We start from the raw sequence: 13656 nt of genomic DNA, 5'->3' as shown, positions 1-13656 counted from the left end.
TGCGGCCGCTTATGAGGGGTAAATTTTATAATTTTGCACTGATATGCTGGTCGCGTTAGCCGGGTAGCCTTTCGCGAGGGGTACTTTTGAACACAAACTTGTCGGTGCCAACGGATTCTGGCCGTAAGGAGCGGGTGGCCGCTGTTCAGGGGGGCCGTTCAAGAGGGGGACTACTGTACAGGACTATAGTAAATGCATGCAGGACTGTAGTTAGTACATACAGGACTAGTAAGTACATACAGGAATGTAGTAAGTACATACAGGACTGAAGTACATACAGGACTGTAGAAAGTACATGCAGGACTATAGTAAATGCATGCAGGACTGTAGTTAGCACACACAGGACTATAGCAAATGCATACAGGACTGTAGTTAGTACATACAGGACTGTAGGTAGTGCATAACGAACTGTAGCAAGTACATAAAGGACTGAAGTAAGTACATACAGGACTGTAGTAAGTACATACAGGACTATATTAAATGCATACAGGACTAGTTAGTACATACAGGACTGTAGTTAGTACATACAGGACTGTAGTTAGTACATACAGGACTGTAGTAAGTACATACAGGACTGAAGTACATACAGGACTATAGTAAATGCATACTGGACTGTAGTTAGTACATACAGGACTAGTTAGAACATACAGGACTAGTTAGTACATACAGGACTGTAGTAAGTACATACAGGACTGAAATACATACAGGACTAAGTACATACAGGAATGTAGTAAGTACATACAGGACTGTAGTACATACAGGACTGAAGTACATACAAGACTGTAGAAAGTACATACAGGACTATAGTAAATGCATGCAGGACTGTAGTTAGCACACACAGGACTATAGTAAATGCATACAGGACTGTAGTTAGTACATACAGGACTGTAGTTAGTACATAACGAACTGTAGCAAGTACATAAAGGACTGAAGTAAGTACATACAGGACTGTAGTAAGTACATACAGGACTATATTAAATGCATGCAGGACTAGTTAGTACATACAGGACTGTAGTTAGTACATACAGGACTGTAGTTAGTACATACAGGACTGTAGTAAGTACATACAGGACTGAAGTACATACAGGACTGTAGTAAGTACATACAGGACTGAAGTACATACAGGACTATAGTAAATGCATACAGGACTGTAGTTAGTACATACAGGACTAGTTAGAACATACAGGACTGTAGTTAGTACATACAGGACTGTAGTAAGTATATACAGGACTGAAATACATACAGGACTAGTAAGTACATACAGGACTGAAGTACATACAGGACTATAGCAAATGCATACAGGACTAGTTAGTACATACAGGACTAGTTAGTACATACAGGACTGTAGTTAGTACATACAGGACTGTAGTAAGTACATACAGGACTGAAGTACATACAGGACTGTAGTAAGTACATACAGGACTGAAGTATGTACAGGACTATAGTAAATGCATACAGGACTGTAGTTAGTACATTCAGGACTATATTAAATGCATACAGGACTAGTTAGTACATACAGGACTGTAGTTAGTACATACAGGACTGAAGTACATACATGACTGTAGTAAGTACATACAGGACTGTAGCAAGTACATACAGGACTGTACTTAGTACATACAGGACTGTAGTTAGTACATACAGGACTGAAGTACATACATGACTGTAGTAAGTACATACAGGACTGTATCAAGTAGATACAGGACTGTAGTTAGTACATACAGGACTGTAGTAAGTACATACAGGACTAGTAAGTACATACAGGACTGTAGTAAGTACATAATACAGGACTGTAGTGAACAAGTACTGGACTGAAGTAAACAAGTACTGGGCTGAAGTAAACAAGTACTGGATGGAAGTAAGTACATACAGCCCTGAAGTAAGCAAGGTCAGGTCTGAAGCAAGTACAGAACTGAGAGTAGGTAATTAACAGATTGAAAATCAAAAGCTTTGTTTTACTCAGCCAGCTGAAATTAACAATCTTACTGCAAGCTCTGGTAGTATGCCTACTACATTGACCTTGTCAGTGCTGAAAAATTACTTTAGAGTTTATGTTTTGCATTGTAAATGGATTTCCATTCAAAATCAAATAGAGTGATAATGGACTTGATTATTTCTTGTAGATATTTGTTTTTGTATATAAAAAAAACATTGTTAGGTCACATGGTTCGTTTGCTGATTACTGGATATGAACAACCTGATTTGCAGTTTCCTTTATTTCATTATGCCTGAGGTCCTTAAATTTATTTTGTAGTCCTGAACAGTCCAAGAATTTTTTTTGCATTTTACTTATTAAGTCAAAACATACATGAATGAGATTGATTATGAGTAACATTCATGCATGTTAATGAGTTGGTTTTATATCTGACTGATTGTGAGCAAATTCCATGCATATTAAGGATTTGGTCTTGAATACGTTATAGATATTATTTCTAATTTGATTTTTTTTTAAACTTGAGGATTCATGTGGATCCACTCTTGAGGATTCATGTTGATCCACTCTTGAGGATTCATATTAATCACTTAGTTTAAATTGAACCTGCAACTTCTGATCCTGAGTTCAGCACCTTGATGACTGGGTTACAACATACCCCATTGTGGAGATCTCAATGGTTTCCAAGTCCATTACCTAGATGACTGAGTTACAACATCATCCTTGATAGATATGGCAATGGTTTCATGTTGATTAAGTCATTAATGAGGATTCATGTTGGCCAGATGATGGGAATTGAACCTGCAACTTCTGATTTCAAGTCTAGTACCTTGATAACTGAGTTGCAACATGCCCCATAGGTGGAGATCTCAAAGGTTTCCAAGTTATGACTACATGGGTTGGGTCACAAAGGGTACTGACAGACCCCAGATTCCATGCTGGTTGTATGAATAACTTGTCTGTTTAATGCCAAGATAATGGACCCTGATATATGGTCTTTTTTTTTGTTGATGTGGGGTTTAATGCCATTTTCAGCACACAATAGGTTATGCATGGTGGCTGGTATTAATGGTGGAGGAAGAACCCGGAAAACCCCCGGGAAGAACCACTGACCCAAGAGAAGCTACTGGCAAGCTTTCTCACATACCCACATTGGCCGATTCCTAGACTCGAACCAACGCAGACAGAGGCGAGATGGCAGTGATCCATAACAGAGAGTGCGTTAGACCACTCAGCCATTTGGGGCCCCGATATATGGTCTAACAAAGACAATAAATAATGAGAACAGTAATGGACGCTGTAGTATCTATGTTCTCAAAGTTATTCTTTCCTGTCTACAGTTTCAGTCTGTGTGAATTTACATTCACAATCTAATATACATCAGCTACCTGGATGAGTGATATCTGGCAAAGCCTACGTATATCAACTACCTAGATCTGTGATATCTGGCCAGGGCTACATATATCAACTACCAAGATGAGTGATTTCTGACCAGGCCTTCATATATCAACTACCTAGAGGAGTGATATCTGGCCAGTCCTTCATACATCAGCTACCTAAAGCAGTGATATCTGGCCAGGCCTTCATACATCAACTACCTATACAAGTAATATCTGGCCAAGCCTTCAGACAACAACTACCTGGAGGATTAATATGACTTATATGGGCTGCTTATTTTACTTTTGATATGCTTCAGAGGAATATAGCAAAATTTCTTGTTTGGGTCTTAGTCTGACTGAGATCATTTTAAGGTGTTTTGAATACTGACAAGGTTATTGTTCATTTAAGGTATTTTGTCTACTGACTTGTTTTGTGTTTCTTCAAGGAGTTTGTCTACTGACTTGGTCAGAGTGTTTTTTAAGGAGTTTTTCTGCTCACCTGATCCTTGTTTCCAAAAGGTATTTTGCCTACTGACTTGGTTTGTGTTTCTTTAAGGTGTTTTGCCTACTGACTTGGTCATTGTTTTTAAATTCGATATTTCTCAATACAAAATGTGTCCATTTGAATCCTCATTGTCAATACAAAAAGTGTCCATTTGAATCCTCATTGTTTCCAGAATTGATCAATTCAGAGCATCATTGTTATGTATATTTTATTTATATTGTGTGCTTGGCTTTTATCCATGATTATGGATAGAGGTTATGTGATGTGTGCACCTGATGTCTGTCCTGTTTGTAAGTTGTAAATATGTTTTTTTACTGATATTTAAGTGGAAGGTCTTACGTTATTTACAAATTTAGAATATTCTGGAAGTGAACTTGTGACCCACATCCTGGTCATGTTATTTTGTCTTAGGTTTTTATGTCAGTTTGTGGTATACAAAATTATTCTTTAATGTTCTGTGTTCAGTCTATTGTGTTTAGATATATTCTAAGGAATTCAAATTATTGGAATTAGTGAAGCACTCATTGCCTTGGAATAATACACTACTTTGGAATTATTGTAAATTCATTCAAGGACATTTTGGACTGCATCAGTGGTATATCAGTATATTGAAGACTTTGCTTTCCAGTACATTTAGTACTATTCTGGTACATCAGGACATTCTAGACTAATGGAATTCATTTTGAACATTCTGTATTCATGGAAAGTGTGATATGACATTTATAATTATTTGGGATTTAATTCACAATACTGTAACTGTCTTTACAAATTTCACTTTTTATTCTAGAAAAATAAATTATATGCTGAATTTTATTTTTTATAAGATTATAGAACCGTAACATCATATTATAGCCAGTATGCAGATTATTTACAAGATGATGACTGGGTTGCATCTGGTGTTGCATATCTCATGGGACCTTCTCAAGTTAGTTACTGGGTCATACATCCATTTTTACTGCACAATCTTTTGAACTATATTGAAACCTCAAATTTCTTTTATAGCTTTTTGGATTCCGTCATATTCTAAAAGCCAGTCAAACAAATTTAGTGTTGTGGATTCCCTTCCACAACTAAAAGCCTGGCAAATAAGTTCAGGTTTTTGGATTCACTTCCATACTGAAAACTGAAAGCTCTTTGTATTCCCTTCCACACAGAAAGCCTGGCAAACAATTTATTTTCCTTCAAGGACTTGGGAAGAGTGATTTTCTCATAAAAGCTGGAAGAAAAACTATTCTGCACTTGGTTGCCTCGTCAAATTGTTTTTAAGGGATGTGAACTAGTGGACAAAGTAGCCAAAACTGCCCTGTAGGTCGCTGCTGTTTGATGGAAGTTTTGATATTGTATGCTAAATATTATATAGAAATCTGTATGTTGTATATAAATATGTTAGCTCCAAAAGCTTTGGGACATAAAACCCATTATTGTGGAGTGGCATACTTTATGTATAATAACTTGCAGAGATAGGTGATATTGAGTCTCTCCTGTGTAAGACATGCATACCTTACCCATGTGTACCTCCTGTGTAAGACATGCATATCTGTACCCCCTGTGTAAGACATGCATACTTTACCTATGTGTAGCTCCTGTGTAATACATGCATACCTTACCCATGTGCACCTCATGTGTAAGACATGCATACCTGTACCCCTTGTGTAAGTCATGCATACTTTACCTATGTGTAGCTCCTGTGTAATACATGCATACCTTACCTATGTATACCTCATGTGTAAGACATGCATACCTTACCTATGCGTACCTCCTGTGTAAGACAGGCATACCGAACCCATGCTTACTGCCTGAAGACTAAACAAACTGAATATCCTGCCAGTTTTCATTAGAACACTTTTTTTGTTGAATATTAACTTCATTCCACAGAGACTGAAGTACATTGTGAATTCACCAGGGGAAATCTGAAATAAAATTTTCATCTTGTATTTTTGGAATTTGCCCATCATAAAATGGAGATTATCATGCTGTGTTGTTCATTTATGCATCTGCCCATCTGTCTTTATTCCCTGTTTTCATTTGCACAATAACTTGAATCCTCTACTTTTTACCATTGCCAAATGTTATAAATAACTTGCATTTCAGGCAAGGAATAAAACCTATCCATTTTGTTCAAAAGGTCCTTTGTGAAAGGTACAGAAAGAAGAATATGTATACCAGATATCAATGGCCTTGCCTTTTGGCTTGCAGTGGAGATACAGAAATATATTGAATTTGGGGTCACATGGTCAGAGGTTAAGGTCACAGTGACTCTTAAGAAGATCTGCATGATATTTCAATTTCTTTGACCAAACGTGGATGGTGTACATCAGGAGGTATGGTATCCACGAGTTAAGTCAGTGTGTCTGATTCTCAGATGGGTCTGATGTTCTCACATGGGTCTGATGTTCTGAGTTTGTTGGGTATATGTGTCTAATACTCAGATTAGTATGTACTTATTTGTGGATTTTTCATTCCACATAATGTTGCCATAGCACAGGCAACTTTATTGCACCTGTGGCTGCTTTATATGCACATGGACAAATATGGTCAAATATAAGATGAATGATCCTTAACACATGCTCTTTTACAATTGTATCCAGGGTGTCTCCAGCCAACTTATTGCTTCCATATAAATTGGTTTACAGCCTGTTTTTTGTATGATCAAACTTGGTCACAAAGTTATTGAAACACTCCAGTGACCTAAATGGTTAGAGCAGCTGCCTTGGATGAGGGAGGTTAGAGGTTCGAGCCCTGGCCAAGTTATACCAAATACTTATAAAAATGGTACTAGCAACTTCCTCGCTTGGTATTCATCTTTAAGAGGTTATAGTGTTAGGACGGGTTGTCTGGTGACAGGATAACGTGACTGTTTGGGACATGATGCTACTTGTCTGTGGCATGATGATGCCCAAGTGCTACACATCACTATAAACTGCTACATGATTGAATTTTTTTTAAAGTTACATTAAAAATTCAAATGACATACACACACACACACACACACACACTCACACACACACATACAAAATTGCTTAAGAACTCTTTTCATCGTTTTGCTGTTTTAAACTGATCCTATTATTTTTTTTCTTGAACAGGAATGGGCTGACTTCCTTTTGTCCTGTGACACTCAGTTCGATAGCGAGGCAAAATATGGACTGATCATAAACAAGCCGCTACAGACAAAACCGAAAGAAGATGCAGTAGAGGGAGTAGTTGGATCTTTCCGCAAATTGGAAACATAAATATGAGGTCACTCCAAACCAGTCAATCTTCAATATAGCTTGCAGATTTATTGCTAAAGAGGCCTGAAGTATTATTTTGTATGTTTATACTTTTTTTTCAAGTTTTATTAGTTTGTATTTTGTGTAGAAATGTTTGCTTTTTATTTTTGTTAGTTTAATGTGATAAAACTTTGATCTCACTATTCTTTGCAATATGGATCTTTTAGAAAGAACATATTTTAGCAGAAGAGAAATTCTCTCTAGGTATGGTCCTCTGATTACATGTCTTTGATCAGGAAGGATTTTCCAACATCCATTCTCTGTAAATGGCTTAATTGGTGTAGTTTAAATCATTAGCAATGATTTATGCTAAGCAAACAAAAACCTACCAAGTGTGCATGCTAAATAAACCAGCACCTAGCAAGGATGTATGTTAAATAAACAAGCCGATAGCAAGGATATATGTTAAATAAACAAGCATCTAGCAAGGATGTATGTTAAATAAACAAGCATATTGCAAGGGTTTATGCTAAATAAACAAGAACGTAGCAAAGGTTTATGCTAATTGAAGTCTAACATTCAAACCTGACAAGCACCCCCAGTACTGAAACCACGTTATAACTGTCAGAAATCTAAAGAAGTATTTCTTTCAATATTCATGTTTTACTAAGAATTGAATGAAATCTGTCTCACTGTTCTGGATTACAAGAAATCTCAGGCGTATTTAATGCTTTCAAGAGATTTCTACCAAGCAAAAGCAACCTTCAGAATCATGCAATTGATCATGGATATCATATCCATACAACACCACACACTTGACAGGAAGTGTATGAAAGCGATTGCTTGTGGCATTCAGCATTTGACAGGAAGTGTATGAAAGTGATTGCTCACGTCATTCAGCACTGGACTTCAAATGTATGAAAGTGATAAAGCATGCCATTCACCACTTGACTTAGTTCAGTCTCTTGCATATATATCTCTATATGTTGGATTCTGAATTACAACCATTTTTCTTACTTGCTGCTAGTAGTCCTACTTGTGTGATTTTACATGCATCACTCCAGGTCTCCCCTTTAATTAATTTTACCATTTTATTAGGTCAAACTTGCATCTGAAATCCTGTTAGTGGTACAGTATGTGGGATTATTTTCTGACTGTAAAGGTTGTTCGAAGTTTGATTATTGCTTATATCTCTTTGCATTTGATATTATTCATTATTTCCAATTTTTATGAATTGACTGCATTTTCTACAGTTTCATTGGATTTAAACAATCACATGTTACTGATCACAAAGTTTTTACACATTGTTTCCAGGTCATTTTTTGGGAAGCCTTATCTATATCAATGTCTTACACCATAATAATAACAACAACAATCCCCCTCCCTCCAACCCCTGTGATTTTCGATCAAAATTTTAAACCCCTACTGTTAGGACTGGTTGGGCTGGTGTCAAGATAATGTGAAAGGGTGAGACATCATGCTGTCTGTGTGTGACATGATGATCCAGTGCTAGACATAACTATAAACTACCACACTGCAGACATTGTAGCAGTATAACGGAAAAACTCTTAAAGCACATAAAAAATCCATATCACACACACACACACTTGCCCCTTTTGCCGAAGAAGGCATATGGCAGGCTTTACAAGTCAATTTTTAGAAATTATTTCATTTCACATTAATAACATGTGCAGTTGATGTTATCAAAGGTCAGGGTCATTTGATGAACAGGGGATCTCACTAAAAATGGACAAGAGTTTGCTTTTGAACGATCGAAATGTGCAGGAAGCAAAACCAGTGGATACTATAACAACACCTGCCATATGCTAGCATAATGTTAAAAACATGAATAACCTAGTTTTAACAGCATCAACTATTTTCTTTCAAATAAAAGAATGATCATAACAAGCTGATTAGCATGTCCTGCTATGATGTTCTGTTCTATATTACTACATAAAAATCTACCACTCTTGGCTTATGATGATGGGGCTATGTATTCTATTACAGTGAAGAGGCTGATGAAGGAAAACTTAAAGCTCCCTAAAATTTAATGCTTTGTTAATGAAATCTGCTGATATGATGACAGAAAGTAAATTGGAATTATAAGGATTAAATGATCCTGGTTGGATATTTATTGATGTATAAATTGTTACCTAATCACTTAAAAAGGTAACATAAAGTCCTTTGGACTTTATTTACTTTGTGACTTATTAGGTAAATTTTACACATCTATAAGTACCCAACCATGACCATTTAATCGTATATTACAAGCTTTTATTCCTAGAACTGACCATTGCTTATATCTCCTTGCATGTGATAGCATCCATTACAAACGTTTATTCATAGAACTGACCATTGCTTATATCTCCTTGCTTGTGATGGTATCCATTGCAAACTTTTATTCCTAGAACTGACCATTGCTTATATCTCCTTGCTTTTGATAGTATCCATTACAAACATTTATTCCTAGAACTGACCATTGCTTATATCTCCTTGCATGTGATTGTATCTATTACAAACTTTTATTCCTGGAACTGACCATTGCTTATATCTCCTTGCTTTTGATAGTATCCATTACAAACTTTTATTCCTAGAACTGACCATTGCTTTCTACTTATTAAAATGTAAGAATGGGTTTTTGTCTGAAATTTTAATCCAATGATCAGAGGGCTTGTTCTTTCAGATCAGAGCTTTCTCCCCAAAACCTCAGCTCCCTACACAAACCATTGTCTACACAGTTGACTGGATTGATGCCATTATATACATGGACTTGTTGACACAACTGTGACTTTATTGTCTACACAGTTGACTTAATTGATGGCATTGTATACATGGACTTGTTTACACAACTGTGACTTTATTGTCTGCACTGTTGACTTGATTGATGGCATTGTATACATGGACTTGTTTACACAACTGTGACTTTATTGTCTGCACTGTTGACTTGATTGATGGCATTGTATACATGGACTTGTTGACACAACTGTGACTTTATTGTCTACACAGTTGACTTAATTGATGGCATTGTATACATGGACTTGTTTACACAACTGTGACTTTATTGTCTGCACTGTTGACTTGATTGATGACATTGTATACATGGACTTGTTTACACAACTGTGACTTTATTGTATGCACTGTTGACTTGATTGATGGCATTGTATACATGGACTTGTTGACACAACTGTGACTTTATTGTCTACATAGTTGACTTAATTGATGGCATTGTATACATGGACTTGTTTACACAACTGTGACTTTATTGTCTGCACTGTTGACTTGATTGATGGCATTGTATACATGGACTTGTTTACACAACTGTGACTTTATTGTCTGCACTGTTGACTTGATTGATGGCATTGTATACATGGACTTGTTGACACAACTGTGACTTTATTGTCTACACAGTTGACTTAATTGATGGCATTGTATACATGGACTTGTTTACACAACTGTGACTTTATTGTCTGCACTGTTGACTTGATTGATGGCATTGTATACATGGACTTGTTTACACAACTGTGACTTTATTGTCTGCACTGTTGACTTGATTGATGGCATTGTATACATGGACTTGTTTACACAACTGTGACTTTATTGTCTACACAGTTGACTTAATTGATGGCATTGTATACATGGACTTGTTTACACAACTGTGACTTTATTGTCTACACTGTTGACTTGATTGATGGCATTGTATACATGGACTTGTTTACACAACTTTGACTTTATTGTCTACACAGTTGACTTGATTGATGGCATTGTATACATGGACTTGTTTACACAACTTTGACTTTATTGTCTACACTGTTGACTTGATTGATGGCATTGTATACATGGACTTGTTGACACAACTGTGACTTTATTGTCTACACTGTTGACTTGATTGATGGCATTGTATACATGGACTTGTTTACACAACTTTGACTTTATTGTCTACACTGTTGACTTGATTGATGGCATGACATACTTTGTCTTCAGGCATGTTGATGCGACAGTAACAGTAAAAACAGGATTCATTTCATAAACATTTTGATTGGGCTTGTTGACACTTCTGTGGCCTGATTATTGATTGGCAGCTAAATTAAGGGCATCATATTCTTTTTGCTTGGACTTGGTAAGGCAGCTTTTGACCTGATTATCCAAAGCATCTATTGTTTGAAGCAGATCCTTATAAATTATGTTATTCCATGACCTAGATATTTTTCATATCCTGTTTGAAATGTAAATCCACATTTAATCAGATCTTATATTTGTACCTAGCTAAGAATGATGGATTTTAATGAGATTCTTCTAAATATTTTTAAAATCAATTTCAGAGTTTTATCATGCTTTTGTACTTCCTCCATTCAATTTTAGTTTCACAAAATAGAAAATAAATGCATTTCTTATATCTATACAAGGCAAATTAATGGACTAATAGTACTGTATTGTTTACAAGTTATAAAGACTGTTTCATACAAGTCTATGATGACATTTTGGACATTTGGTTTCCACAAAATTGTTCTGAAAGGACTTTCAATTATTTTGTTTTTGGTGTTAATCAATTAATCAATTGCCGTCAATACTCACTTGTAAGTCAAGTCCAACTTCAGAAAGCTGTAGATCAAAGTCTGTGTTGTTTGCTCTGCTGATTACTCCTTAAAAAACTGCATCAACCCATGCTGACTGACTCATTATGCATCAGAAGATCTGGTTCTGTGCAGTTTGCAGTTGGACTCAACTTATAAGCAAGTGTAGATGGTACATCATTAATTTGGACTCAACTTATAAGCAAGTGTAGATGGTACATCATTAAGTTGGACTCAACTCATAAGCAAGTGTAGATGGTACATCATTAAGTTGGACTCAACTTATAAGCAAGTGTAGATGGTACATCATTAAGTTGGACTCAACTTATAAGCAAGTGTAGATGGTACATCATTAAGTTGGACTCAACTTATAAGCAAGTGTAGATGGTACATCATTAAGTTGGCCATTCTTGTTGTATGTTTCAGAAAAAGTTAAATGACCATTAAAAGTCTTTTCTTTTTTTATTTTTGTCTAAAACATTGTTGCTAACTAATATAATGTTGTTAATATATTTTTTATAGAATTTCATTGCATCTTTTTAGATGGTTGTTTTTATGTCATTTAAAATTGTTGTTGTTAGCACATTTCAGGTTAATATGAAGAGCAGTTAAATTGACTCTTGTTGTTTAAATTATTTAAATATTTGATTTATATTTTTTCTAACCATACAGCTTTGGTTGTTAGAAATCAGATTTCCTGTGAGTATGTTATGAAGTTTTGTCAGCAATAAGCAAGGGTTTAGAAATCAAATTTGTGTGAGAGTATGATTTGAAGTACAGACTGCAATAAGTTGACATTATTTCAAAAATTCAGCAACTGAGCTCACTGTCTTTCTATCATTTGACACCATTCCTTACCTTTCTCACAGTCATCTGTTATCTCTTTATATAATTTAGCACCAGACCTCACTCTAAATTACAGTCAGTTAATCTTTATATTATTTGATGATGATTCTTATAGAGTCATGAAATGGTACAATTGTTGTGACCTTGTACAAAGGTAACAATACTTACAGAGTCATGGTACAGTTGTTGTACTTTGGTAAAATTGTCTTTCAGACTTTTTAAAGTTATGGTTAAGGTTATGCATGCATGTATTGAATGATATCTTTATTTTTAATATCTTTATTTATTTCTGTATAATGGTATTTACACAACAGCTTTCATGCAACTGATAAAAGATGTTTTGTTTTACCTTGAGTTTATTCTATCTACATTTTGATTTGTTAAGGTAACTAATTGTTCCGCCTCTGCATTTTTTCATTAGTATGATTACCTATAGGTTGAATATTAAATGACTTTGCCAAAGTATGTAGACCTTGCTTTTCTTAAATAAATATGCCTCTCTATGTTGACTATAAGTATGCACTCACTTAGAGATGTAAAAAAGGGAATTGCTTTAAAAGAGCATGCTACACATACTTTTAAGTGTCCACTTTATATTTTAATTTTTTTGCCCCTTTTGGATTTTTATTTGTTTTGTGTCTTTTAGGGAAAAACTAAGCCTTATTGGCAGTGTATAGCCATGATTTTGCTAATAAAACAGTGTCAAAACAGGGACATTTACCAAAATGGCATGTCACATAGTAGTATCAGAACAGGGACATGCATAACAGTATCAAAACAAAAAAGGACATTTACCAGCATGACATGTTGCATAACAATGTCAGTACAGGACATTTACTAATAACATGGCCTGTCACATAACTCAAAATAGGGACATTTAACAACATGACCTGTCACATAACAGTGTCACAACAGGGACATTCATCAACATGGCCTATCACATAATAGTGTTAGAACAAGGACATTTAACAACATGGGTATGTCACATAACAGTTGTATTCACCAATATGACTTGTCGCATAATTTAATGATATGGACTCATTATAAAGTGTTTGTGTGACCATGATTGATATTATACAGAGTTTATGTGACTAGGATTGCTTATGTTCTGTGTAATTGATGTGATATGCTTGACAGCAAGTGGTTACTTTTACCAAATCTTTCCATGTTCACTTCGATTTTCTACTGTTCTAAGGTATGATTCAGTAGACTAAAG

General features: G+C 35.5%; 1 protein-coding gene across 2 annotated transcripts in view; it reads left to right on the top strand.

The window, feature by feature from the left end:
• LOC149775457 (alpha-tocopherol transfer protein-like) overlaps nucleotides 1–12742 on the top strand; it is a 79373-nt gene extending 66631 nt beyond the window's left edge. For both annotated transcript variants that reach the window (XM_089944107.1, XM_089944106.1), the window contains one exon: nucleotides 6898–12742. In XM_089944107.1, the coding sequence (XP_089800233.1) occupies nucleotides 6898–7044 (147 nt within the window). In that variant the 3' untranslated portion in view covers nucleotides 7045–12742. The remainder of the gene's footprint in view (nucleotides 1–6897) is intronic.
• The last annotated feature ends 914 nt before the right edge of the window (nucleotides 12743–13656 follow it).

This window comes from Sinohyriopsis cumingii, chromosome 19 (genome assembly GCF_028554795.1).
Source record: "Sinohyriopsis cumingii isolate HCF-2022 chromosome 19, ASM2855479v2, whole genome shotgun sequence".
In the NCBI taxonomy this organism is placed as follows: Eukaryota; Metazoa; Mollusca; class Bivalvia; order Unionida; family Unionidae; genus Sinohyriopsis; species Sinohyriopsis cumingii.
This window is presented reverse-complemented; position numbering and strand designations above follow the sequence as displayed.